The sequence below is a fragment of the Xiphophorus hellerii genome, chromosome 18 (genome assembly GCF_003331165.1).
Source record: "Xiphophorus hellerii strain 12219 chromosome 18, Xiphophorus_hellerii-4.1, whole genome shotgun sequence".
Lineage (NCBI taxonomy): Eukaryota > Metazoa > Chordata > Actinopteri > Cyprinodontiformes > Poeciliidae > Xiphophorus > Xiphophorus hellerii.
Window position 1 is genome coordinate 24,383,280 of NC_045689.1, and position 27,475 is coordinate 24,410,754.

At 41.0% G+C, this 27,475-nt stretch overlaps 1 protein-coding gene across 1 annotated transcript; it reads left to right on the forward strand.

The window, feature by feature from the left end:
* Positions 1-1,779: 1,779 nt before the first annotated feature.
* On the forward strand, positions 1,780-17,826 carry bmp16 (bone morphogenetic protein 16). Its single transcript, XM_032545854.1, has 4 exons — positions 1,780-1,966; positions 2,667-2,750; positions 11,135-11,502; positions 14,271-17,826. The coding sequence occupies exons 1-4, from the start codon at positions 1,953-1,955 to the stop codon at positions 15,338-15,340; spliced, it is 1,536 nt and encodes a 511-aa protein (XP_032401745.1). The 5' UTR covers positions 1,780-1,952; the 3' UTR covers positions 15,341-17,826.
* The last annotated feature ends 9,649 nt before the right edge of the window (positions 17,827-27,475 follow it).

Consider the following 27,475-nt stretch of genomic DNA (forward strand, 5'->3'; position numbering starts at 1 on the left):
TTGTGCTGTGGAAATGTCAGCATTTTCGTCTTTTTTTATTGAATATCAAGTTTAACAGAACTGGGCAATAAAGTGGTCCAATTTAAAAATGTTTTTTATACTTTGTGTTCAGCTACACATGTTCTATCATTTGAGATAAATACATATTTTAAAACGAACAAATGGTCTATTATTGGAATTTTATGTATAATTGCAAATTATAAAAAAAATATAAAATAAAAACGACTCGAAATGACTTGAAATTAAAGGTTCCTGACTTGAGACTTGACTCGACTTTTGCCTGTCTTTACTTGAGACTTGACTCGGACTTGAGGACAAAGACTTGAGACTTACTTGAGACTTGCAACACAGTGACTTGGTCACACCTCTGGATAATTGTATCAAATACCTAATTTGTGATTTCCCCTACTCGCAGGCCCCCACTATGGCTATGGACACAAACTAAAGGTCTTTACTTTTCGTAGATGATGTGCTTCTGTGGGAGTCTTTAAATCATGGTTGTCATCATAAACCTAAACACTCAAAAGACAATAGACTTATCCTCTGTGTCAGGAGTTAGTTTCTGTTTGAAGTGGAGTGGTTAAGGCATCCTGGCATCTCATTCATGATGCTAGGAGAGAACGGGAGATTGATAGATGGAAAAGACGATTCATCTGCAGTAATGAGACTGCTGCTCCTTCTGTAATGAAAGAATTGAGCTGAAGCAGCTCTTGACGTGCCGGTGCGTCTCCCTCATTGATGGTCGAAGGATTTAACTCAAAGTGCAAGATTCTGGGTACAAGCAGCTGAAATCAGTTTCTTCCCAAGGATGTCTGAGGTCGGCATCAGAGATAATGTCAGGAGCTCCGGCATCCAGGAAGAGTTTGGGCAAGACCCACTGTCCACTGCAAACAAAGGATCCCAAGATGACTCCTGCTCTTTGGGTCTTTCAGGGATTTCCCATTGAGACTCCAGAGAAGACACCGAACTCGCCGGAGTATTTCTTGGGAGAAAGTTGCCGGCGTTTCCCTCCTGCACCTGTTGCCTCCGCCACCAGATCTCAGATTGATTAATTCAATGGATGGGTCGCCTTTGAGACTCAATGTTCTGATTGTGTTTGGATGTAAACGTCTTAAGTCTTCAAAATTTCAGCAACAAAGTCAGATTTGCCATTGCATTGACAAAATCTGGTTCAAAGGGTTAAAGTTCATTATTTCCTAAAGGACTTTGTTGAGAGAATGACAGGTATATTTCCTCTACCAGTGTTGATGACTGAAGGTCAGTTCAGTAGGTCTGGGTCTTTAATTTTAGGCGTTGACAGTGGCTTACAATCTGCAGGTAATGTAATACATTTCTGAAATAATGTCATTATTCACTGATTAGTCAAATTTGACAAAAACCTTCAAACGCCCTGCGTCCGGGTCTGTCTCTCTGTGCCTGTGTCTCACTGCAGTGGGACAATTACTCCATCTGGGGATGAATGAGGTCTGTGGTTGAGTATGCGTGTGTGTGTGGGTGTGTGTGTGTGTGTGTGTGTGTGTGTACAAGAGTGGACTGGAAGAGGGAGTGGAGGGGACAAGGGAGGAGGAGCCGAGGGACGTGGGTGAGTGATTCTCCAGATGAGATCTAATATGAGAGACGATGCATCCTAAAGAGACGTTTTCTCATGGGTTTACCTCATGAATACAAATTCACCCCCGCCCGCCTGCTCCGTTCTGGAAGGACGGATGCACCTTGCTTCAACCCATCATGGAGAAGCCCAGCAGTCCTGCACTTTTCTTTTTCTTTTTTTTTTTTTTAAACTTTGATCCAATCACAAATCCCAGCTGCGGTGACTTCATGGCAGCTCTCATGAGTCATCCATTCATACCTCTGTTCTGTGACTGAGTCTCTTCGCTCTGATTGTCACGAGTATTTATAATGACGGAGGGACCGTCTGCGAGCATGCCGGCTGAAAAAGTCAAACGTTGCCAATGAAACACAGCAGGTGAGTTTGTTGACGGAGGGGAACAATCGGTCTGCCTGTGATCGCAAAGCTCCAGGGTTATCTTGACCAGTTCAGGTAGATCAATGTGTTTTGTTTTAAAGCGGCTCCGTGCAATGAGGGGGGAGGATTTATGTGAGAGCATATTTTAAGATCTGACACTCAAGGAAAGTCAGAGTTAAACTAAGTTTGCCAGCTGTGTGTGTGCGACGTGTGCGCGTGGAGGTGTGTGTGTGTGTGTGTGTGTGCTGCTGGGAGAGATAGAAAGAGTGGGAGGAAAGGGGGAGGAGATACAAAAGGGAGGAACAGAGTGGAGAGGGAAGGAGTGAGACGCAGTGAGGAGGTTTAGAAACAAGAGGGAGTTATTGCCAGTGATACAAGTGAAGACACACAAGGCTTGTTTTTCTCTTGCGGCCACCAGCTGCGTTTTTAGCAAACAGGGCTGGAAGTGCAGGAGAATGAGAGGAGGATGGCGTTCACCAGCTGAGGTCAGGCAGGCAAAGAAAAGGGAAGCCGGTGGATGTTTTTAAGAGTTTGCTTATCTGACAGTGACAACAGGATGAGAATCTGAGCGAGGAAAGAAAAACATGGAGCGAGCAGAGATACTTATAGAGACCCTGAACACTTAGCCTGGTTGGTCCTAGAGGGGCAGGCAGAGACAGAGACAGTGCAATTAGTTCACTTTGCCTTTTTCTGTCCAAAGGAGCGAAAGAACTAGGCAAGGGATCGTAACACTGGAGCTCAAGGATAAACCATGGACTCTGCATACATCCCACCACACCTGGACGTGAGTACTTCATCCTTACACACACACGCCCGCCCACCCCCGCACACACACACATCTATCTGTCATGCAACAGGCCACAGGAACAGTGCTGCTGAACCCATTAGCCACTCTGGGGAAAAACACACAGATGCAAACGTTCCCCTCAAACTGTTCTTTTTTTAACTCAATCAAAATCTCATCCCGGTAAGCAACCTGTCTGAGAATAATGCGCCCATTATGAGTTCAAAGAGCATAACTCACCGCTGCTTCAGCATGCACAGCATGATCTGGCTCTCAGCGTTAACACTCGTCAGATTTAATGCAAAAAGCAGAGCTGTTTTTCTTTTTCCTTTTTTCTTTTTTTTTTTTTAGTTCTGCGTTTCACATCCGTTTAGCTGTCAGACACATAACGAGAGCAGTCTCTGAGCTTTCGGCAGCTGCGGGTTGGACATGTCAGTGTTTCCACTGATGCCGGTGAAGTGTTGCGCGTCAGCGTGGGGCCTCCTGCAAACCGCAGCGTGCCAGTGTCGCTGGGACCTCCAGGCGTCTCCGGCCGTGGAGATAAGCCGCGGGAGGATGGAGCGCATTAACGCCGCTGTACGACCTGCAGATGAGAGCAAAGCGCTGTGAGTCATGGTTACCTGATAGGGCAGGTGGAGCAGGGGTTGTCCAGATCCTCTGATCTCCTAAATGTCAACTCTCCACGTCCATTCACACACACCTCACTGCGTCTGCCTGTTTTTACCGCTTGTGTGTGTATTTTTCTGCATATCCCCTACGACCCTAAAAGTCTGTTATGATAGCATTTCTTCTAAAAAAAAAAAAAACACATTACTTCAGCTGTCAGAAATCATGTATTACATCCACATGTTAAAGTTGTTCAATAAGAACAAGAGCTGCATCTCTGTAAGTCTTTGACCCGCTGATACCAACGTCAATTTTTCTTTAAGATCTGATAAAAAGGCAGAGAGCAGAATATGTTTTCCTAGCCTACCTGCAGCGAGCGGTCATGCGGCGAAGTCATGACATGTGTGACAAATGGTTCCAGAGTTTGGCCTTCTGTATGAACAATTACAACTGTTTGTATTACAAGACAATTCAGGTGTCTTCAGTTAAAGGCCTTGAGGGTAAGGGTTAGCACTGTACTGCAACCTGTAGACGTGTCTCTGGTCCAAAACACCTTAATGGACCGAATCACCTCAGGTGTGTTGCAGAAGGGAAAAGTTGCTGGACGCCAAACCTCGAGGACTGGATTTGAAGATTTCTGATTTAAACCCAAACCTTTGCAGTAAGATGTGCAACATTTCCACACCTGGCATGCTCCATGGCAGGTGGAGTTTGAAAACTCAAAATGATAAAACTAGAGCAGCTTTCTCCGGGCTTCCTGAAGTCTTGCTATCGCTCGCTCTCTCACAGCCTGAGGAAATTACTGACATAACATTTTGTACAAAATACAGTGACTCTTCCAAACTTAGCAAGTTTTCAGACCAATCTAGCAAATCCTGCTGGTGTTGATGGAGACTTTTGCAGAAGTGACATTCAAACTCTGATCAACTGTTAAAGGTCCCTCCCCATCATTTATTTTTAAATTTCCAATGGAATAAAGTCATTTAAATATGTTTTTTTTATTATTATTTCTTTGAAATTAGAAAAAAAATATTAATAGTTATTGTGAGTTTGGTATGCAATAATTAACTTTTAACAGCTAGCAGCGACCAAATTAGTTCAGTTACTGTTAAAATGTCTTTCTGCCTTTATTACATTTTTCTACTGTAATAAATTTACAGTAACCCTGTAACAGAATGACAGTAAAACCGTAATAAAATCACAGTAAAATTACAGGGAGGTTACTGTAAAGATTACAGAAATTCGCTCAACCCTGCTGCCAGTAATTCACTGTAGATTTTACACTTATTTTTTTACAGTGTGTCCTAACGCAGAGCGGTCCCTCCCAACCGGGTCTAGACATCCACCCAAACACCTCCACCCGTTTCATTTGTAAACTGTGAAACAAGCAGTCACTGGCTGACATGCTGGTAGCCAGGACAGGATATAAATACTGATCACCTTTTGTCTCCAGTCAATTATTGCATTTCTTTTGCCTCTTGTTGGTCTATTTAGAGCCTACTCAAAAATATTTGAATTGAAACATTAATATTGTTCTGGTCCTTTTTGTGTGACTTGCAAAGAGATAAAGAAACAGACTCAAGAAACCTAAACTAATTAATATTTCTTAATGTAAACTGAATTCATTTTTAAGTCTTAGCACTTTTAGGATTGTTTTTTACAGTTATTGTCACTTCAACAGCGTTATTCCTCCATCCTACAGCATGCAGATGGTCAATTGTGTCTAATTTAGCATCCTATAATTGCCTTAATAGCAGGCAATAGGTGCAATTGAGGATGTTAGCAACATTGAAGATGATAATGGAAAAGCTCTGTCCTTATCTTTGATGCCTCCTGGTATAAAGTGAAAATACAATGAGCTCACATATAACTCTGACTGCAGTGAATACTTTTTCCACACTAACCAGAGTTAGTATAGAGAGATGCTACAATCTAGATTTCCTCCAGCAGAGGACAATTTCCCTTTTTTTTTTAAAGCTTATTACATCTCTTTCTTTCCTCCTAATACTGAAAATAGCAATTCCTGAATTGTCTTCACTCAGTAGCAACATCCACAATGAAGAGTGTTGTTAAAAATTTTAGCAGCAGGTGAACATGCATTCATAGGAGGACCTCAGTTAAGCATGTTAAGCTTTTTCTCTAACACGTCCCACAGCATTTAGAAAAAGGGCTGATTTTGGAGAGAAATCATGAAAAAATGCGTGTATGTCACACTTTTGGCTCACGAGTTACAATAACTTAATATTTCCTTAACTATTTGCTCAGAGAGCAAAAACAAACCCTGTGGCTTGTTTGCAGCACGTATCAAGTTCAGAAATAATAGGTCGACTGCGTTGAAAAACGAGGGCCAAGAAGAGGAGAGAGGGGATTAAATCAGAGAGAGTGAAAGAAGGAATTTGGGAAAAGAAACACGGGAAGAACAACAGGAAGGGAAAGTTAAGGAACCAGGCGTAACATGAAGACAGCAGCGGTGGATAAATCAGCCGGCTGCGGTGACACACCGGCCCCCCGGCCTAGCAACAGTCTGCTACGCTTTTCCGTAAAAACACCATTCACTTAAAACTTTGGGGAGGAAAAAAAAAAAGGAAAACCTTCATAGCGGGTAAAGGAAGGAGAGCAACTGATAGGGTAACGGGGAGGTGATGCAGAAAAGCGTGAAAACAGATATTTCAAACACAGGATGGCAACAGACAGCAGAAAGGTGGGTAAATATTGAACAGCAGAACATCTGGGGTTAAACGTAAAAAAAAAAAAAAAAAAGACAAAGCATATTTTACCAGCTTTGTAAGACGACATAAAGGACAAAGCTACAGGACAAAGTTCAAGGAATGCAAAGAGGAAGGAGGAAGGGGAAAAGGAGCAGAGTTTGAAATAAACAGATAAAAAGAGAGGCGGACGTCAGAGGTCAGAGGTTTTAATCAGCGAGTTCAGAAAGATACGGGGTCAGGGCAGCAACGACGCTGACCTGCTGCACGCCAGGGTCCCACTACTGTCTGCTTGAGCAGGTCAGGCCACATCTTATACATCCACACAAAAAAAACAAGGTGGAAAAACACCAGTGTTTGACTCTTTTACCTTGAAACCTTCACCGTATCTATGACCCTTTAATTACAGAGTACACCCTCCAAACATTTCATTATTTCAAGTTCAGGCCAGACTCAGGTTGGACAGGAAGAAAAAGATCACTCGCAAAATTCCCTTCAGTTTGGTCCGGATGCATTTTACGAAGTTACAAACCATGAAACCACGGCACTCACTTTTATTCATGGTTACAACGGCTGCATGTTATTAGGAAAACATGCAACTGCAACGCTGCTGCTGGATATTGGTTTTGATTGCGACTGACCCGGATATTCTTTCCTTTCTTTCTCCACAAAGTTCCAACCACTCTTTATGAAAATATACATCACAGGAAGCAGGGAAAATCTGTCCAACACAGCAAACATATTATTTGCATGCAGAATTTGCATGTATGGCACTGAAAATAGTAACTAATATCCCACCAAATCTTGCAACCAAGCAGTCCTTTGCAAATGCAATGTTGCACACATTGTTATTTTGATGTGTGATGCAATTTAATATATTCTGCAGCTCTAAAAGTTTTCATACTATTAGAACACATGTGTCAAACTCAAGGCCTGTGGGCCAAATCAGGCCCACCATATCTTTTTATGTGGCCCTCTAGATTCTAGACTAAACACTGAGTGTGCTTAAATATTATGTTAGCAATCAAATCAATGCAGTTTTTATCTGTTTACTGCCGAGTTACACCAGTCAGTCCCTCCAGTTTCTTGATAATTATTGTGGAAATTTACACAAAATCAACAAATCCACGCACTTTTCTGCGCTAATTGGGAGTTTATTGTAGATTTTCCTCATAAACTGTCAAAAACTTTCTTACTTGTACTAATCAGCTCCCTCAGCTTTAATTTATGTCAGATTATATAGTCCATAAGCTGTACAGCGAGTAATAAAAAGTCGCATTTGCCGCCATAAATAAGCACAAATATTTCCAAATTAGTACCACAAACACTTTGATTTTTATTGGAAAACTCACAAAAAGATTCACAAAATCCCGGAGGGACTGAAAAGACATTCAATAATATTATTTAATTTTAAGAACTCATTGATATTTTATCAGTTCGAGAACAAGTTTTATCAATACATTCTGGCACAACCGGCCCTTTAAGAGCATTCATGGTCTTGGCCCAAAACGAAAATGAGTTTGACACGCCTGAATTAGAAATTTTATCGGAGCAAAATACCAGGTTTTCAAAATAATCAAAGGTAATTTTAAACAAAGATGTGCGAGATGATCGAACCACTTACTAATCAACAACATTTATTTATCATTACTTTAAATGTATCAAATGAACTTCTAGTAAATTTTGTTGCAGACAGTGATTTTATGTTTTGGCACTTATGATCCTTATAAGGTAGTAAAAGTCAAACAAGCTCATATCCGGTTGTCAACAGGCCTGAACAGCTTCCCACACCTCGATCACTAACTAGTTACCAAAATACAATGGAAAAATATTAAGTGGTGCTTGTTTAATTTCCACAACATAACTGAATCGGTTATGTTGTTGTCAGAATATTTCCAAACAGCCAAACTTGGCTTTCTTTCGAATGACATAAAAGTACAGTAGACTTCTTGCAGCCAGCTGACTGGCAGCGTCACAGGTTAGGTGTGATACTACACCATCACAGGAAACTTCTGTTGTCCTAAACGTTTCTTAATTAAAACAAATTTCAAGCCATAAAAACAGTGTGATGGAAAATTATAGCTGTCAGACAACGACCAAGGAAGCCTTCCCCCGTCTTTCTTTTTCCTTTTCGTTTCTCGGCGTCGCACAGCCTCAGACACACCTTGCTGTGTGACAGCCAAACCTTTGAACCTCAGAGTCACTTGGGTGTTTTTTTTTTTTTGTAGGTGAGGAAAGCACAGAAGAGAGAGGTGGTGTTGTTGTCCTTAATCTCCTTTACAAGCTTCCACAGTATAAGGGAGAGGCCGTCCAGCGGTGTCTAATCTATAATTGTCCTCTGCTACGCTGCCTCAGGTGCAACAGCTCAGGGTGGAGCTGCCAGAGTTTAATGGATACCCAGCAACAATCCCACGGTAGGAGGTGGCTCGTTTTCCCATGCCTGCCCTTTGAACCGTGCACAGTTTGAACAACACGCATAAAAAATATACACGCCTTCACACCTGTGACCTCCTTCTTACCTCTGTGCTGACAATATGGCAAGATTAAGAGTCATTACAGGATCATTATATGTTTACTCACCCATAAACGCCACCGTTATCTCGCTGCAGAGGCCCTAATCGATTCTCTGTCCCCTACAGAGATGAGATAAGGAGATAGAGGTGAGAAAACTGGAGATATGGGAGTGCTCATACAGTGAAAAATACTTCATCCATCCTAAAAGCCATCGCACTTTTAGGAATCTGCCTCTGTGGGATCAACTGGTGAAATTTCTACTCCAACGTGTTAGGTAGCTCATATCGCCTTTTAGCAAGTTTTGTCCATGTCGCTGATCTTTAGGTACCGTAACCGTACTGAGGTCAGGCGAGCTGTTGCCACGCTGGCTTGTAGTTACCCTTCATTATTGACACCTGCACCACAAAGAGGCCGGGTGTTAGCCAGGTCACGGCGGTAATTGTGTGACCCCATTTTCGAGCCACGTGGTTCCCGCGCCGACACAGAGAGCGTCACTCACCTGGAAGAGGCAACCACCTCCTACGAGCCGTCAACAGATCCAGATTATTCAATGTTCAAATGTGTTTTTTTCAGTTATGTGAACTAATTTCTTTGGTGAAGCGGACGGATGTCGCTGTGATTCAGTAAGTGTAAGTAATTCCTACCTGATTATTAAGCACCAATAGCTCTACTTTAAATAAACAAAGAAACCTAAAATATTTAAACCTCTTCACAGAAACCATTAAAATCGGTTTCCTGATTTTTCACACTCATATGCCTGATCCTACACTGGCAAAAAGCTAAATTGAAACACTAAGGCCAGCTTAATTAGCCTTAGTGGGAAGAATTAAATTCATTTTCAGAATTTTTTTAATTTTTTCATACATTTATAGCTAGCGAACATGTGGATATAAATCAGTATTTTTATTTTTTTTACAGGTTTTTAATGCTGTTTGCATTGCCATTACGTGGCCTTGTGTTACTTAATATTGTAAATTGTTTTCTGTTCTTTTTTATTTGGTAAATAAATTGGAAACCACTCATTTAATGAGGGTAGATGGATCGGGTGATCCATCCGGAGCTGTAAACGTGGCTTTATGTTTTTCTCATAAACGAACAAATCTAAAGAACTATCTATCAGAGCTGTTAGTTTTATTAAGATCTATTATTTGGCTCTTAGGAAATGTTCTTTTCACTCCCTTGCATGCAGTCAAAGTTATGGAAAGCTACTGGATGCTTTAAAGCCTTTATTCTCTGGTGATTTGAAGACGTAGAGGGAAAAAAATGCAGGTCATGTGTCATTGTGGCAGGTCTTTACAACTCCATAACATGCCACCAGAGTCAACTGTCTCTGATTAATGCTAGAAGTCGTGACGCTCAGCACTCTAAGCGCTCACATGAGATGATTATGTTCCAGGTGGAGGCTGCCTAATTGCTCCTGTCGAGGTGTCCGCCGAGATAGATGGGCCTTGCGGGTATGGAGCTTCGCCATAAATTAGCAGAAGGAAAATAAAACGTAGTAGGCAGGAATAACAAGTAAACATTTGGTATGGATTCGTGGACTGTAAATTTCTTGAGCATATGCCACATGAAGGCCGAAGACTAATGAGAAACTAGTGTGTCCAGGAAGCAAAAGGACATGAGCATGATATACACAGAGCTGGAACACCTTGTAAGGGGCTATCGCTTCTGCAGATTTCTTAACCAGCTCTTTGTATTGTCGTTATGTTTTACAATTTATTTGCTTGTTGTTTTTTTTTTTGTGGGTTTTGTTTGTTTGTTTTTTTGCATTAAACAGAAATGGTCCGGAGTCAAACAGTAAGGACAACCAAAAATGCCTCGTAAATGTACTCCTGCGCAGCTTTTTGTCCCATTTTGTCAACGTGAAACCACAAACTTCACTGTGTTTAATTTGGATTGTATGTAAAAACATGTAGAACAACGAGATCAAAACCTTTTCATGAGTTTGAACGGTCCGGTCAGTGTAAAGACCCAAATGCAACTAATAATCCCTGGAAACACATGAAAATTGATGTTCATAGCTACGCTTCCTCCATTCTGACTGAGCCTGAGCTATTTTACTAAAACAGAAATGCCAAATTTCAGTCTTTATATATAAACGTGGTAGAGACCCCGAAGGACTTTTAGTTGAAACTGCAAAGGAAAGCGATTCCACAAAGCGTCAACTCGGGGGAACTGGATTCAAATGCACGCCACACTTTCAGATTTTAATTCATCAAATAATAGATTTTCTGTCACTTCAAAAGTATGCACTACTTTGTGTTGGTAGCAGACATTTTATGAATGTTTGTTGGGAACAGATTTGTTGAAGAAGTGGTAAAACTGGTGGGTGCTGGTTTACTGTAAGTCTGTCTTTAACTGTTCTGATGTTAGAGTCTAGATGTGAAACTTTAACTGGGACGTTGTTACTGGATTGCAAAAGCAGGAAGTAACTTTGTTTGTAGCTTTGTTCCAAACACATGACTGTTTGTACCCAGCAGTGCAACTTATTTTGCACTGCTGCAAAATAACCATTTTGCAAGGCAAGGTATATGCAGTAACCATTTCCTCCTGCTTCAGGTCCACCATGCTCCCTGCTAACCTCCTGCTCCTCATGGTCTTGCTGCTACCTCAAGCCTCGTCTGGCCGCCAGGGTGGAGAATCCAGCGAGACTGACAATGGCAGGGTGCCCCCGACCGCTTCGTCCCCGTCGCCCGCCGCAGCGCTGCCCGATCCCGGTCTGGCTCAGACCATCCAGTCTCTCCTCCTGAGCCGGCTGGGCCTGCAGTCTCAGCCGAACCCCAGGCCCGACGTGCCGGTGCCGCAGTACCTCCTCGACCTTTATCGCTTCCACCAGCAGCAGTACCATCTGCTGGAAGACCCGACGTTCAGCTTCCCCAGCCACCACATTCAGCAGGCCAACACTATTCGCAGCTTTCACCACAGTGGTAAGCTCGCTGCTGGTTCTGACACGTCTTGACAGCTTTAGGATTTTTTAAGTTTGAACAGTGAGAGTCGGTAAACACAGGGGAACATGGCGCTTAGACGAGAAATCGCTTTTTCATATCTATAATCAAAACATTGATTACAGTCAAAGCAATTCCTTGAGTGTCTTAAAAGTGCAATTTCTCTTTGGGTCATCAGTTGTGACTCTTCTTACTTGTTTTGTTACCTCAGTTTATTTTGCTGTTCCCATTTTTTTCTTGTTCAGTGCATATTCTTAAAGTTGTACTTATACAGCTCAGGAAAAAATTAAGAGACCACTGCAAAAATATCCATTCTCTAATTTTACTCTTTATATGAATGTTTGAGTAAAATGAACATTGTTTTTTTTTTTTTATTCTATTAACTACTGAACTGACAATACGTCTCTGAAATACCAAGCAAAAATTTACCGGAAATGAGAAATGGTCAAAATAATAAAAAAAAAACATGCAGCGCTTTCAGACCTAAAATAATGCAAAGAAAACAAGTTTGTATTCATTTAGAAACAACAACACTAATGTTTTAACTCAGGAAGAGTTCAGAAATCAATATTTGGTGGAATAACCACGTGGGGTTCAGTGCAGTGGTCTCTTCATTTACCCAGAGCTGTACTTTCTAACCAAACAGGATCTGCTTGGTGAAGGTGTGCATACAATTGAGATGCTGTGGCGTGACCCTCAACTGACCTTTCATGAGTGAAAATATCTAGTGTGGCCTAGTTAAAATCCTTCTGCAAAAAAAAGAGAGAGCGAGGCTAAATATCTCCAAAGTGGTTCAAAAGATTCATTACCAGTTGTCATAAATGCTTGACGGCGGTTGTTGCCTGCATAGAGAGCACAACCAGTTATTGAGTTTAGGGAGAAATTGCTTTTCCACATAATGTCAAACTGGTTTGAATAACATCTTCCATTCATAAAGTAAATCATTTGAAAAGGCCATGATACATTTTCTCAGGTTATCTTTGCCAGAGACATTAAAGTGTGACCAAGAAAAGCAAAACCACAAGAAATCTGTAAGGGTGAAAATATATTTTTCACGCTTTTCGTCCTGGGTTGTGTAATATTTGGGCTTTTCGTGTTGCTCCCCTCATTACGCCTGAGTTGCCCTGTCACAGAGGATGAGGGCAAACATTAGTTGGGACCCTCTTGACCTCTCCAGTCCTCCTTTCATGTTGCCATTAATTCCAACACAAGCCCTGAAATTATGGCCTGTGACTGAGGAGCTCTTCGCAAGAAAATCACATTCTGTTATTGTCTCTACTTAACGGCGTTTGTTGTGCTATTATCTGCTTGGAAAGCCTGTTATTTTAGGGCCTGTTGGATCAAACCTGAGAAAGTCGGATCTGAACACACCTGGAATCATTTCTAATTCTTAGGGTCAAAGAGAGAACCCCAAACCTCCAGAAAATTGCAATTATTTAAATCTAAAGTACTAATGGTTGCAGCATTGGGGGTATTGGGCTTCGCAGTTGGTATTTCAGTCGTGAAATCTGTTTAAAACGAGATATGTTCTCGCTCTCCGTTTTTGGTTATTTATTATAGCATTTGCTCCAGCAGTTTGACTCCTGGGTCAGCAATATCTCTAAACCAGCCTAAGCCATCTGATTTACAGCCTACTTCATAACTTCCATTATTACCTAAGGCTTTAGCGCCGATACTTATGACTTGGACCTCCCGCTCAAACACAGCAAATAAACATCAAATTAAAGAAACAACATGATATAGCTACTGCAATAAATATGGCATAAATTGGATAAATTGAGCAGAGTGCAGGCCTTTTGGCTAATTCACGTTTTTTAAAAGTATTGTCATAGATATCTTTCCACTTTAATCTGGATAAGAGAACAAGATTTTTTATGGGGGCTTCCATGACTTTTGTTAGTCAGTGAAAAAACACCTGTGAGTATTCGGTTAAAAAATAAATAAATAAAAATTTGAATCTGAGGACTGTTTCACTTTTTATGAAGAAACATCTCCCCAAGTTAAACTACATGCTTTTACTTTAGGTTTTTGATTTCTGTTCTTTGTAAACCTTTTTGAAGCAAGAGCCTGACTTTGTGATTTTGAGGCCACAACAGATACAATGAAACTCTCATGCCATAGTATTGACTGCCATATTAGTTGATGTGTCTGTAGGGTTTTCAAAACTTGACAGAAAGTTAGAACCAAAACTTTCCATTTCCCAAAGTCGACAAGGACACCTACCGAATCTGTTGTGTGTGTTGTGTCAGAGTTCAGGTTTTATGTTGTGTATTGCAAAAAGTGATCAGCTCAATCAAAAACAAAAAGAAAATTGGGTAATACTATATCCATTCATTCATTCATTCATTTATAAAGTGCTTTAACAACCAAAAGCAGTCAAAGTTCTGTACGGCTCAATCAGAAAATCCAAAGCTGACAACAATCAATACAGTTGGCAATAAAAGCTATAAAAGAAACAAGGGCTGGTCTAATAATATATGCTGATGTCATTCACACATGCACAAACAGCTGTTAAAACCAGAAAATGTCAACTAGAAAACCATTTTACCCATCTGTATTTGGCGCCTCTATGTGTTGCATGTAGGACACGCCCACTTCTTGCACCACCTTACTTTGTGCTAATTTTTGGAGTCATTGTTGGCCATACTAAAACTGCTTAGACTTTTACAAAAACAATTGTTAGTATTCTTTGTTTGAAGTCTGATCACACTAAGTTTTTTTTCTTCCCTGCTCTTTTTTTCCCCTCTCAGAGCCCTTTGGAGACAACACCAAAGTAAGAGATCAGACAAGAGTGCACATTTCCTTCAACATCTCCTCCATACCTCAAGATGAAACGGTTCTCTCTGCTGAGCTTCGCCTGCTCCGCAGCCAGGCAGCGTCCCTGGGCCCAGGGCCTCACAGATTAAACCTGTACCTCTCTAAACACTATGAGGATCCTGAGCCCACGTTGCTTGAGACAAGACTACTCACCAGTGGCCTCCATGGCATTAAAGCCGGTAGTTTCTGGGAGGCATTTAGCCTAAATGCGGACCTCCTCCGTAAAGCCCATGGTGGGACTGGCAGCTTGGGCTTTCTCCTGGAGGTCAGACCTGAAAACAGCACCACCTCACCTGACCAGAGCAACTCTTCTGCTGCAGGTGATAATCAGTCAGAGCAACATCAGGAGAGACACCTGAGGGTGTCCAGGTCGGTGGGACAGGACGATCACAGCTGGGCCCAGGAGAGACCCCTCTTGGTGACTTACAGTCATGATGGCCATGGAGAGCCTTTAGTCAAACACGGCAGGAGAACATCTGGTAACAGCAAGTGGATTAAGGCTAGAAAAGGGTCAAACATGAAGACCAAGAGAAGCGGCAAAGGCCACAATAGAGACCAAGGCTGGGGGAAGACCCGAAAAATGGGTTACTCCATGAAGAGCTGGGGGGACGACAAAGGGGAGGTAAGCTGGAGTGATCGTGGAAGAGTGAAAAGAAACGGCAGTCCCGCTAAGCTGAAGCGGCTTTCCCGTGGCAGGTGCCGGCGTCATCCTCTACATGTAGATTTCAGAGATGTGGGCTGGCACAAATGGATCATCGCGCCGAGCGGCTATGACGCCTTCTTCTGCCTGGGAGAGTGCCGTTACCCTCTGGCCGACCACATGAACGCCTCCAGCCATGCCGTGGTCCAAACCATGGTAAACTCTGTGAACGGAGCAGTGCCCCGGGCCTGTTGCGTCCCGACCTCCCTCAGCCCCATTGCCCTGCTTTACCTGGACAATCACGACAGAGTCGTGTTAAAGAATTACCAGGACATGGTGGTGGAAAGCTGCGGCTGCTGGTAGAGGAACCGGAGGGCTTAGATGCAGCGACTCTGACAAGGAAACAAAGAGGAGACTGAAAGAACAGAAGGACGGGAGGAAGAGGCCAGAAAGCTGCAGACAGACAGACAGAGACTGAAAAAAAACAAAAAAAAAACACAGCAAACAGAAATATGAGCAGAGAGGAGAGTGATGATGGGATAGAGTAGCTAAGTTATCATTATCAGGAGCAAACAGTGTTGACTGGAAGAGAGAGTTTAAAGTATAAGAATATTTGAGAGAAATAATGTGCAACATATTGATGACAGAAATAAACTGCCAGGAGTGATGCTCTATTTTCCATTTTGCAATTTTGCAGCCGTTTACATCATTCACTGCCAATCTACTAGCTCCACTGTGAGAAGCCAATGCTTTAACATCGAATGCTTTGACAACAAAAGGTCTGCATTAATGACAGCAACCTGTAGGAAAGCACAGGTGAAGGAAGGCAGCCAACCTCCTGACTAGAAACAGAAGTCACTGACGGACAGAGATGGAGACTCAAACTCTACGCTGAGCTGCAGAAACAGACTTCAGACTTGACACAAACTCTCGCTGTAAAGACTTTAGAGCCGGCTCAGACTCGTGGTCTGGTACTTCTTTTTGTGCAATCAGAGGTGAAAGTACCTTAGGAAATGTTGTGAATCTTCTACGTTACCAGAGTGTACACTAATGACTGAACAGGATGTGCCAGTAGAAGGAGCTAACGGTAGCTTTCAAGTTTGTTGAGATGTTCGTTTCATCCTAGTAAAGGATGCGGTTGATTTATTAACCATCATGATTCATAGACTGTGGCTGTTAATGGTTCATAACAACCTTTTCATGTTAGCTGTAGATTCATGACAATGGCAGATGAACACGCCGCTAAATAAGTAAATCTTATTGTCTCACAAGGCAGCACCATCACAAAAATCACTTCAATTCCTTCAAAACAAAAGCATTTCCTGTTATATTTTATTAAATTTAACATCTTACTTTTAATTTGTTCACCACATGATGTTTCATTTAACATTTTTGATTAAACAATCAACTTGGAACATTTATTGCCAGCTACAAACGAAGTTTTTAAATGTAGATCTAGCACTTGGTTTCCCAATAATCTGGCTCATCTCAAACCTCAAAGAAAGAAGAAAAACCATAATCCAAGACTAATCTCTCGCAGAGTAAAGAATGAGGCTATTTGATCTGTGGGATTAACAGGTGCTACATACAGCTATACAAAGAGACGTCCTCACAATAAAAGCACTTCCTGTTAGACTCATGAACCGGTTTGACATTAAAGTGTTGCCCTAGTTCAGCAGATTTTTTTAAATCTAAGTCCACATTTAGAGTTTTGTTCAGGTATTTTGTAATTAATTTTCAAAGTAATTCACGTTTTTTTTTTTTTCACAAGTTAAATCAAAAGTACTAAGCACTAGATCATGATTTTACCCACAGAACCTCGCTGTTTTAGGAAGACCAGACCGCATGCATCTGCCGTGAAAGATTTGAAACCTGACATGGACTTGAGGCCAAAGACTTGTGGGTCAGCTTGTCAACATCTCTGTCCTCAGGACACATTTAAGCTCCTGTGCACTTCAAGCAATCCTATGTACTTCTGCCTGACTTGACCTGAATAATCAACTGTGTTTGAAATAAATATGACGACGGCACCAGCATGTCATTAAAGCCTTTGTGCTACAGTGTCTTATCGGCAGTATTTGAATGAGGAGAAGGGAAAATTTGTTTCTACGAAAGCTGATATCAAGAATGACTGTAGCATACAAGCAACCACTACGTCACAAGCTATTTAAAACAATAATGCTGAGGAATTAATATGCTATTATTTGAATGTATTACTATCATTATTATTTAAAGAAACAAAAAAGAAAGAAAGAATTTTGTAAAAGGTTTTTTGCAAAACTTCATGTAATGGTTGTGTCGTGATTTTTACATAAAAAAAGTGAACTTTAAGTTAAAAGACACATTACGTATTTAAAGAAAGCAGCAGTATGGTGTATTTAATCTAGAAAATATTTAAAATATCTGCACTCATCAGAGCAAACATGTAAGCCTGCCAGCCACACAAAGTACTTAATGGTAGCTTTACATCCCAACGAATGTTTAGTATATTGAAATTAACAGTGTTTGACGCTTCACCTGCCTTTTTGGTGTGCAACACATGGTAGCAGACATATGTGGTATTACCTCTAGGAACTGAACTAACACATCAGCCGGAAGCTCTGTGTGTTCTAGCAGCTGAAGTGTGTAACACAGGTGTCCTTGCTATAGTTGTGTTTGCATGTGTGCGATGTGACGGATAGTAAAAACTCGGCCTTTAGTGCCTTTTAAAACAGGGGCTTTCAACGTGTTCTCTGCTGAGCTTTGTGTGTTTTACAGTGATGCATTTTCCTCTATGAACGGAAACATTTCAGCAAGAGCTTGTAAAATGTTTGCCAATATACCTCTAATAAACAGACCAAGCAGAACAACTGTCAAGTGACTTTTCTTTTGCATCGACCATTTGTCCTTTCTTTACAGCTGTTTTTGTTGTCGTCGTTGGCCAGGAATAGGCTATGTGTCACGTTCAGATGGAAAAAAGATAACGTAAATATACAGTACAGACCAAAAGTTTGGACACACCTTTTAATTCAATGAGTTTCCTTTATTTTCATGACTATTGACATTGTAGATTCACACTGAAGGCATCAAAACTATGAATAACACATGTGGAAATATGCACTAAACAAAAAAGTGTAAAACAACTGAAAATACCCCTTATATTCTAGTTTCTTCAAAGTAGCAACCTTTTGCTGTGATTACTGCTTTGCACACACTCTGCATTTTCTTGATGAGCTTCAAGAGGTCGTCACCTGAAATGGTTTTCACTTCATAGGTGTGCCCTGTCAGGTTAATAAGTGGGATTTCTTGCCTTATAAATAGTCATGAAAATAAAGAAAACCCACTGAATTAGAAGGTGTGTCCAAACTTTTGGTCTGTACTGTATAGTAAAAGATCCAAAGTCTTAGATTTAAAATGCAGCTTCACATTCTTATACTGTAACAGCTGAGGGTTTTGGAGAGTTTAAATATCCTCCTGCTGAAGCCATTCTATGATGTTACACAAGGAACATCATTGCTTAACACCAAATATGAAAGTAGAGATAGCCAATGAACAATAATAAATGTGAACCTATATACTGAAGTTATATTTGTTGTGAACAGAAGAAAAATCAGGAGAAAGGTTTTCCACAAGGCAGTAGCTTGGAGAGCAAACAGACTGCCAGGAATCCAAAGGGGTGGATAGCATGCGTTCTCCAGGCACACGGTGCTGTTTTATAGTGTAATCAAGTAACTAAGTTATCTCTAGTTGTTATGAAAATGCTTTATATGTCAAACATGACTTAACAAAAAAGATTTGACTTTGTAATTGCATGTTGCAAATATTAAGTGCGGGATCAATTGCTGTGTAGGAGTTAAAATGTTATAGAACGATATGGTGTAATGCTAACAAAAATAGGAGGACCAAAGAAAACACGACGGACGACAGGGAACAAAGAGTCAAAGGTCATGCTGAGCAGCAGGACTGCTTTCCCTGTAGGCAGATTGTCAATTTACAGTGAGCTTCATTGAGGTCCCACCTGTGAATCTGCCAAATACAGCTACTGATACATGAAATCTTTGTTTATCTAATTCCTGAGGCGACCAGTGAACATTTACTATTGAAATATCTGGTTGAAAGCAAAGCATCCAGAGCAAAATTAGCAAAAATGTCCACTGCAGCAACAAAGACCATCAGTGTCAGCCCCAGAACTGATGAGGTGCCACAATTGGACTGAATCTTTTTTTGAACTTAATGGTATCAAAATTATTTTTTAATAGGAATGAATAGCATGTTGCAATTCTCCTTAAATTATTGTTTAAGCAGGAACAAAGATGAAGTCATGGGTAAAACAAATATGTTACTTTATAGATAAACACATCCTAAATTATGCATTTATACCTGACATATTTGGCCCACTTCAGACCAAACACCAGTTTGTTCCCCCATTATTCCAGACATTTTGTGCGGGTGTGAACACACTCTGGTGCGGACCAAACAAGCCCTGACTGGAACTCACTTTTTGAGCTGATCCACTTCCAAACGAACTCCACTTTTGGTCCGGGCCAAACAAGTGGACCAAAGGACTTTCCTCGTGTGAATAGTTACACCTAAATCATTTTTAATTTTCTACTTTAGCCTATGAACTATTAACATCTGATATCCATGACATGGTTTTAGTTTTGTATTTTAGTTCACTAGTTCTCGATCTTCAGTTGTGATCTGTTCCTGCTTCTTTCCTATCATAACTGTCTGTGGTTATCTTAATGACGACACATTTACACCTGCAGTTTGCTGCCCATATCTGCTTAGGCATGAAAATGAGTGTAATAAAAACACGCAGGCAGTTCCCATACCGAGGGCTGTAAAGGACCCAGATGTTTTTACAACCCTGCAGAATGCTGGAAGTTTCACATATAGTCTTCAACAATATGCTGCTGCGCTTTAACTGTCCAGAGCGTACAACTGGAACTATCTAAACTTCCCTCCTGCATATTTCACCTCTCAGCACCTGCCTCTTTCGCACTGCGACTGTGTGTTTCTTGTATTTGATACATTGCATGGACAATTTTCCTAACACATGCTACATTTTGGGGACTGACTACTCCTTATTGATTCCCAAAAGAAGAAGTGCTGTTTTTGAGTTAGGGATTAGGTTTAGGACTAATGGTGTTAATAGAGCTCAGGATACGATTAGTGTTAGGTATGAACTGGTAAGGGTTAGGTTTAGGGTAAGGATCAGGGTTAGGCTATAGAAATGAATGAAAAATGAAAGCAAGCCAATGCAAAGATAGAAAGACATAGTCGGTGTGCGAGTGGAGGGAGAGAAATGGGAGGACAAAAAGCTTGAGATAAGTCATATGATATCCTCACAGATAGTATATGTCCACTCAGCTACAAAACACTTTTAGCAGATGAGGCTTTGGTTTACCGCCACAACATTTCTCCTCATGCACTGTAACACATCATTGTTCACTTATTGTTTAAATATATCTTCTGACAATTTTAGTCTGTGGTCCCGGCTCAGTTTTCCTTTTCTTTTCTCAGCCCATCCCTTTTCAACCGAGCCTGACTCATCTTTACCCGCTTTTCAATTTACTTCTCATTAAGTCTTTTATCCCACTGAACTTTATGTTCCTGAAACAGTTTTAGTTATCACAAGCTGTTGTGTCAAACAGCTAATTTGTCCTCATGAAGAAAGTTAGCAAAGTGTATTTTAAAAACCCCAAATTTACACCTATTTATCATGAGATTAAAATACAACTATTTGACTTTGTGACATTCACAGTGCGTTCTCCGGTACGTGTGATACAGTGTGAGATTTCCCCGACTGTACAGCGCCTTGATAAAGCATCGTTGTTATGGTAGCAGCTGCATGGAGAGGCTGGCTGCAGCGGTGACAGGTAATCGATGAGGTGTGCACCAAAGACACCAGCTTGGTCATTATAGTACCTTAAGGACGCTATGAGCAAAATGTTTTGCTACTTTTGAACGCCTCATCAGTGATCTCACCTTTCCAGGTGAAATTAACAGTCATCACTCTGCATTGCAAATAAAAAATATCTGGAAAACTATGGCAGGTTCTGATAACCTGGCATGTAAAATTATGTAGGCACAGCACTTCCTGGTGGGGGGAAGCGCACACACATCCAAATTGTACATCTAGGCAGGAGGTTCAGGCTGCTGCAGTTCAAAAACAAAGAGTATTTGTGATGTGGAATTTTATTTAGAAATTAGGTTTAAGAAGGAGAAGAAAGGGGCGTGCCGTGGTGGCGTAGGGAATAGCGCGACCCACAACTCCCGGACCCGGCGATATTTGCCGCATGTCTTAACCCCTTTTCTTCCCCCTTTCCTGTCAGCCTACTTTCATATAAGGGACACTAGAGCCCACAAAAGACCCCCGGAGGGGTACAAAAAAAAGAAGGAGAAGAAAGAAAAATGCAAGCAGTGACTCAGTGTAATATAATTTTGACGTAGCAAAACTGATTAAAACAAACAACTTCAGCCTTCTGGGCTTTGGCATTAATAAAAGACAGCAAAACTTTCCTTTGTGTGTTTGTTTGTGTGTTTGTTTGTTTGCTTGTTTGCTTTTTTAATGCACTCACTACCATGGAGCTGGGATAAATAAACATTAGCGATACTCGGTTATTGCAGAAAACCCCTCACCTGCACTCTGATGCTGCTGACAAACAAACACAAATACTGATGACAGTTTCACCAGCACAGTAAAGCTGAAATTGCTGCAGAAGTATGTAAAGTATAGGAGTAATTGAGGTCAAGGTGTGTCTTGAAATGTAGTTCAGTAAGCTTGCATAATTTTGATTATCAGCAGAACGTGTGTTCAGGATTTTTTATGAAACCTGATCATCTTCAGTAATTGGTCTCAAACTAGTTCTTATTTTGGGTCACATTAAGATCACGAAAGTTCTCACAGGGCCGGCTGTGTCAGAATGAACTGATAAAACTAAAAACTGTTAAAATGTTACAGGTTTCTCCACATTTGATTAAAATGAAGTATTGAACGTGTTACTGCACAAATAAATACAGATTTTACTTGTAAAATAATATTTGTTCTCTTAAAGTTATATTTCTGTGTCCCTTCAGAGTCTAGAGGAAATAGTTGTGGCGTACCCGATTTGGCCCTCGGGCCTTCAGTTTGACACGTGTCTTTAGTCACGCAACTCTTTGCTAAAATTAGCAAGACTGTAATAACTGCAAGAAATTCATAGGCTCCATAAATAACTATCTTTCTCTTTATAATGGAAACACGTCCAGAAAGAATGATGAGCAAACAGAGAGGCTGTGAAGGAAGCCTGTGCTGCAGTTGGACTTTGGAAAGGCAGATATTTTTAGTACTTTCTGCCAGTCACTATCTAACATGTGCTGTGTCATTCAGGTCTGCGAGCTGCTTCCTCGTTCACAGAAACAAAGGCTGACAGAGTTGATGAAGCTCCGCTGCCAGCCTTCCCACCCACGTGGTCAGACATGAAGGGAAACTCTGGCGGAGCCAGCCGGGTGGTTTTCCCTGTCTCCAGTCGACTGATGATCTGCTTCCAAAGCGGACTGACACAAAAGTTACTAAAGCTGCTGGGAAATGATGCCAGTGGTGGAAACTGAAGCGCTTAGGGTTAGCTTGGTCAGCGCTGACGGATGAGTGATGAGGAGGTGAAAAACTACAAAATACTAAAGAAAACATAACAGTTTTGTTTTTTGGGGGGTTTTTTCAGTTCGATGCATATATGCTGGAAACTTCCACTTCTTCTGATCCATAAAGGTTTTCAACCAGTTCGCATTCAAAACATACTGTATATGCGTGGAAGTGAAGTGTGGTTCTTAGTTATTCTAGGCAGCAACTCGAGTGACGCTGGAACAAAGCAGGATGGAGAACATGAATAAAGCAGAGTGACGTGTGAGAAGTCTCTACTGTCATAAACTCTGTAGCTACAACTGAGAAAGGAAGGTAGATGAGAACAAAGTGTTTCGTCTGCATTTTCCTTTCTGTATTTTAACCAACCAGAGTCCAGACTCTGGTTGGTTAAACTCGGTTTTTCCCTTGAGTTTGCATTTTTATGAATGTGATAATAATGTGAACCAGCAGACTATTAAATCAGCAGGCCTTACTTTAATGTAAATTAAAAATCTGTGTCAGCCAGACAAAATGAGTGAGATGCACCAGTCTCCTCCTGCACCTCCACAACAAAATAGGGATAAAAGTTAAATGTTTCATGGATGTGTTACATTTCAGTATGAATACTTTCAGTCCATGTATTGAAGGTTTAGAAAACAAATGTTAAAAAAAGTCCTTGACTTTCCAAAATTTCATTACATAATACTTTAGAAAAATACTTTTTACTTGTAGACGTCTGCGATTTTGGCAAAGAGATTTAAGATTTGTTTTATGCTACAGGAAAAAAAAGAAAAGATGTGTCTAGAGTACCAGCAGCAGAAGATCCATGGCATCACATACACAACCAAGGTCATGACTGCTAATGGGTGTGAACCTTTCCTGCTTGGACATCAGAAAGAGGTTTCAATCATACTAACCCCCAAAGTACACTAAACTGCAGTTTGATACATATAGTGTGTCACACGATAAACTGATGGTGTCCCAAATCTCTGCAGCAGATGTGAATGGATCTACCAGTTGTGTGCTGAAACTTTGCTGGTGGTTCGCGGTGGAAACATATAAAACAGATAGCAAAGGTTTTGGGTTTCAAAGACGGTCTGAATCAGCGTAAAAAATCGATCCTGCGGGTCACGGAGTAAGGCAGGTGCCGCACATCAGGGATGTCGGCCCTGAAACAGGCGACTCCAGAGCCAGAACGCTGACCCCTGAAGTAAGTCAAGGAGGGATGCTGAGTTTCTTTGAGTGCATGTGTGTTTAATGTAGCAAGGCAGAGGTTGCGTAAGGACCAGCTGGTTTCCTCAATTCAGCTTCGCCAGATATTTCTGACAATCTGTGCACCAGATACCATCTTAATCAAACTTGATTCTAGTTTAAACACTCTTCTAAACAAACACATCAACTTTTTCCCCGACCTTCCTTTTGTGCGTTCAGTCCCTGCTTTTCTTCCAGAGCGCCTCTTTCCTTTCTAATGCGGCTTCAGAATGAAAAACAATGTTTGCACAGGTGTTTTACAATCAAAACAGATTCAAGTTGCTCAAATCGCCATAATTCCTTCGCTTCCTTTCTGGTTTTGTTGCGTTCAGCATAATAGACTCTGATTTACTTCGGCTAAGGTGTAAGTTTAGAGGAAATATATTGCTGAACCTGAGATGAGGGATGTGTTCCCAGGTTTAACTGCTGAACAGGGAGGCAGATATTTAGAGTCAAGGGTCTTCCAGGATCCCAAATGCATTTCACTCTAAATGTTCCCTTGAAACGAGAAACATAAAATTTTATTTCATATTTATCACTAAGAGTGCACGCCGTTTAATGACCTAATCGCGACATGTGCACTGCTGCTTCAAGATCAACAAAAATACTAGATTTAGGCCAACTGAGCGTTTCAATTAGTTGGATTTACTCTTTAATTTCTGTAGCTTACAAAAATGACAGCTCGTTGTTTCTGTAGTCGTATGTCTCAGGTCAGCAGCAAGCAGCAGCACTGTGAGGTCGAAACATCTGCATCTCTATCCGTGATGCTCATCTGTTGAAGCAAAGTCAACAGAATATCACCAAAACAGCAGCTGCACATGTGGCTGTGGGTAAACAGAAAAGATGAATTTAAAAAAAGAGAGAGAGAGAGCTGTGCAAAAACTGGAAACAGAGATGACCATAGGAGAAAGAAAAGCTGGTTGACAGCTGTTTACTTTCAAAAATGTCTCTTTTCTGCAGATGTTTCCAGGCACGCCGACAATGGAAAGAGACGCAAAACAGTGCAGGAAGTCCAAAGAAAGAGTCAGAACCATATTTTTTAATGTTTCGTTTTTGAGTTTGTGGAGTAAACTCATTGAGGTTTACTTGTGCAACGAAAGGCCTGTGTGTCTGAAAACTGGAAGGACTGACAGCAGGCGAGCGTCTGGAGCCTGTAGAGCAGAGGCCATGTTACGTCTCGTTGTGTTTGTGATGCGACGAACAGGCCAGAAACAAGCTTAAACAATTTACAGACCACAGGATGTCTCTGGAAGACAGAGAATGACTTTAATGGTGGTCAGCTGGGTCTTAAAGGTAATTATGATGGTGATGAAAATACGTCAGATCTCTCCTGATTGTTTTGAGTGTTGATGTTGTCGGTGTGCAGATGTGAATTTGCGCCCAACTCCACCTCTACCACAAACTTTCAGCATAAAATTTGCACACTAATTACTTAAAAGCATAACAATCTCGGTGTCTTCTCTGAAAACTTTATTTTTAACGTTTGCCGCATTTACTCAATGGGACATTCGGTTTTTATAGTGTCACAAAAACATTTAGTTTGTCAAAAACACTGACTTCATAAATATGAATATTCCTCAAAATATTTCTGTCATTCTGTTTAGAAATGTCAAGAACTGCACATCTAGCATTTTTGTGTTTTCATTTTCATTTTAAAATATTGTTCACGTCTTTAGCATTCTTGGCCAAAGTTACTGAGGGCCTAAAGAGCCACATGCTGCTCCGGAGCTGCAGGTTGCAGACGCCAGCGTAACGGTTCGATCAGACATCATGCTCAAGTGGAAGTCATGGACATTCACTTTCTTTTGAACAAAAATAAATTAAAATATTTTGAAAGTAAATTAAAACCATGTGGTAGTGGTTAACAACTCTCACTGTGATGGGGGGGGGAAATATATATAAGCGCATTGTTTCCTCTAATCTATCAATTCGTACTTCTAATCTTTGGCTATCCAGTTTTGTGGATCAGGAAAGCTTCGTCTCATTTTCCACATCAGAAACGTCGGCAGGAAAAACTTTAACTTTCAGGATTGTGTTTTCTGTTTAATTCTGTGGTGAGAGATCGACTTCGGCTCGTCGGCTGAATCTGAAGGAAGCTTTAGCATTTTTGAAAAGACCCTTGTGCTCTCAGGGGGGACGAAGGCAGGAAAAGCAAAATGAGAAACCTGGGAAGAAGATGAAAAGTGGAGGAAATTACATAAAGCAGCTTTTAGTGCCTCTGAAATGCTTCAGATAGTCAAATAAACGAAAAAAATGAATTGTGAACTTGTTTATTAAGGTTTAAAAAATTGTTATCCACAAACAACCCAGTCCATTCTGGAACCATTAGCAGCAATCAATCAACTGTCCTTGGTGAGTTTTTGGAGTGTGACTGTTTCCTGACTGCTAAATGTCAGAGACCCTTTAGATCACAGATCTAAAGGGTCTCAAACTCCAGTCCTCAAGGGCCGCTGTCCTGCAACTTTTAGATGTGCCTCTGCTGCACCACCTGAATAGAATAAGTAGGTCATTAAGGCTCTGGAGAACTGATCTACACAAGGAGGAGGTAATTAAGCCATTTCATTCCAGTGTTTTGTATCTGTGGCGCATCTTTAAACTGCAGGACAGCGGCCCTCGAGGACTGGAGTTTGAGACCCCTGCTTTGGATCGAGGCAGGATGATGAGTTGTCTTTTGTGACCTTTGACCCTGTGTTGTGATGCAGGTTATGTTTATTGTACAGGTTTTGCATTAATCAGGCCTACACTACATGCACAACAATATCATTTTTGGAGAATGTTACGAGAAGCCATAAAATGTCAAAATAAAACAGAGGACGATTACGGACTTCAACAAATTTTCAACAGTGACAATATGTAAAAAAAAAAAAAGGTAATCCAATCTTCTTCAGCTCCCCTCTCTCCCTTTCTATCGGTATCGCCGCGTAAGATTACTTTTCATTGTCGCTCTTTCTTAGGTCCAGATTCCTTCATTGCAATTCCACATGTGTCTGAATCTGAAAACAGGGCTGATAACAGGCACATGAATAAATAGGCCCTGTCACTGAGCAGCGGCGGTACATGATGCTCCTGAGATGCATTAACATAAACTGGAGTCTTTCCAGCCTCCCTCAAGCAAAACTGAGGAGGAACGGGAAGGCTGAGGAGAGGGAAAGGCCTGGCATAAAGATTAGATTAGCACTTTAAAACATCTGTGGACTCGTCTGGCTCAAACTACTTCTTCCCCCTCCAGATCATAGCCAGGTTTTACAGTTATTCCTCCACCTCTCTTTTCATCCGCTGGCCTTATACATTATTTTTCATTTCTCTGGGCTTTTTCGGTCGTTAGGCTGTTCTTTTTGTATTTTATATAGGGACATAGTATTTAGAATGTTGCCATGACAATGCAGGAGCTCCAATCATTAAAAATTGTAACTCAGCTTTGTTATTTTTTAGTAGCATTTTTCTGCAGTCGTGTTCTGCTCCATGTTTAGAAGGTTTTCAGAATCCCAAGAGCATGATACTGCCACTACCATGCTTCACAGTGTGGTGTTAAAATGTGTTAGCTTTTAGTCTAATGTCCGGAAAACTAAATTCTCTTATTAAGACCAAACAAGCTCACTTAATTTAATGAATGTCTCTACTTTTAAAGAGTTTAAGTCTCTGTCAGGCCTTTGGGCAAATTT

What these genes read in the sequence shown, in the direction of transcription:
- bmp16 (XM_032545854.1), top strand. An exon ending in ACATCCCACCACACCTGGAC is followed by an intron (nt 2,751 to 11,134) that starts GTGAGTACTTCA and finishes CTCCTGCTTCAG; the next exon opens with GTCCACCATGCTCCCTGCTA. An exon ending in TCGCAGCTTTCACCACAGTG is followed by an intron (nt 11,503 to 14,270) that starts GTAAGCTCGCTG and finishes TTCCCCTCTCAG; the next exon opens with AGCCCTTTGGAGACAACACC.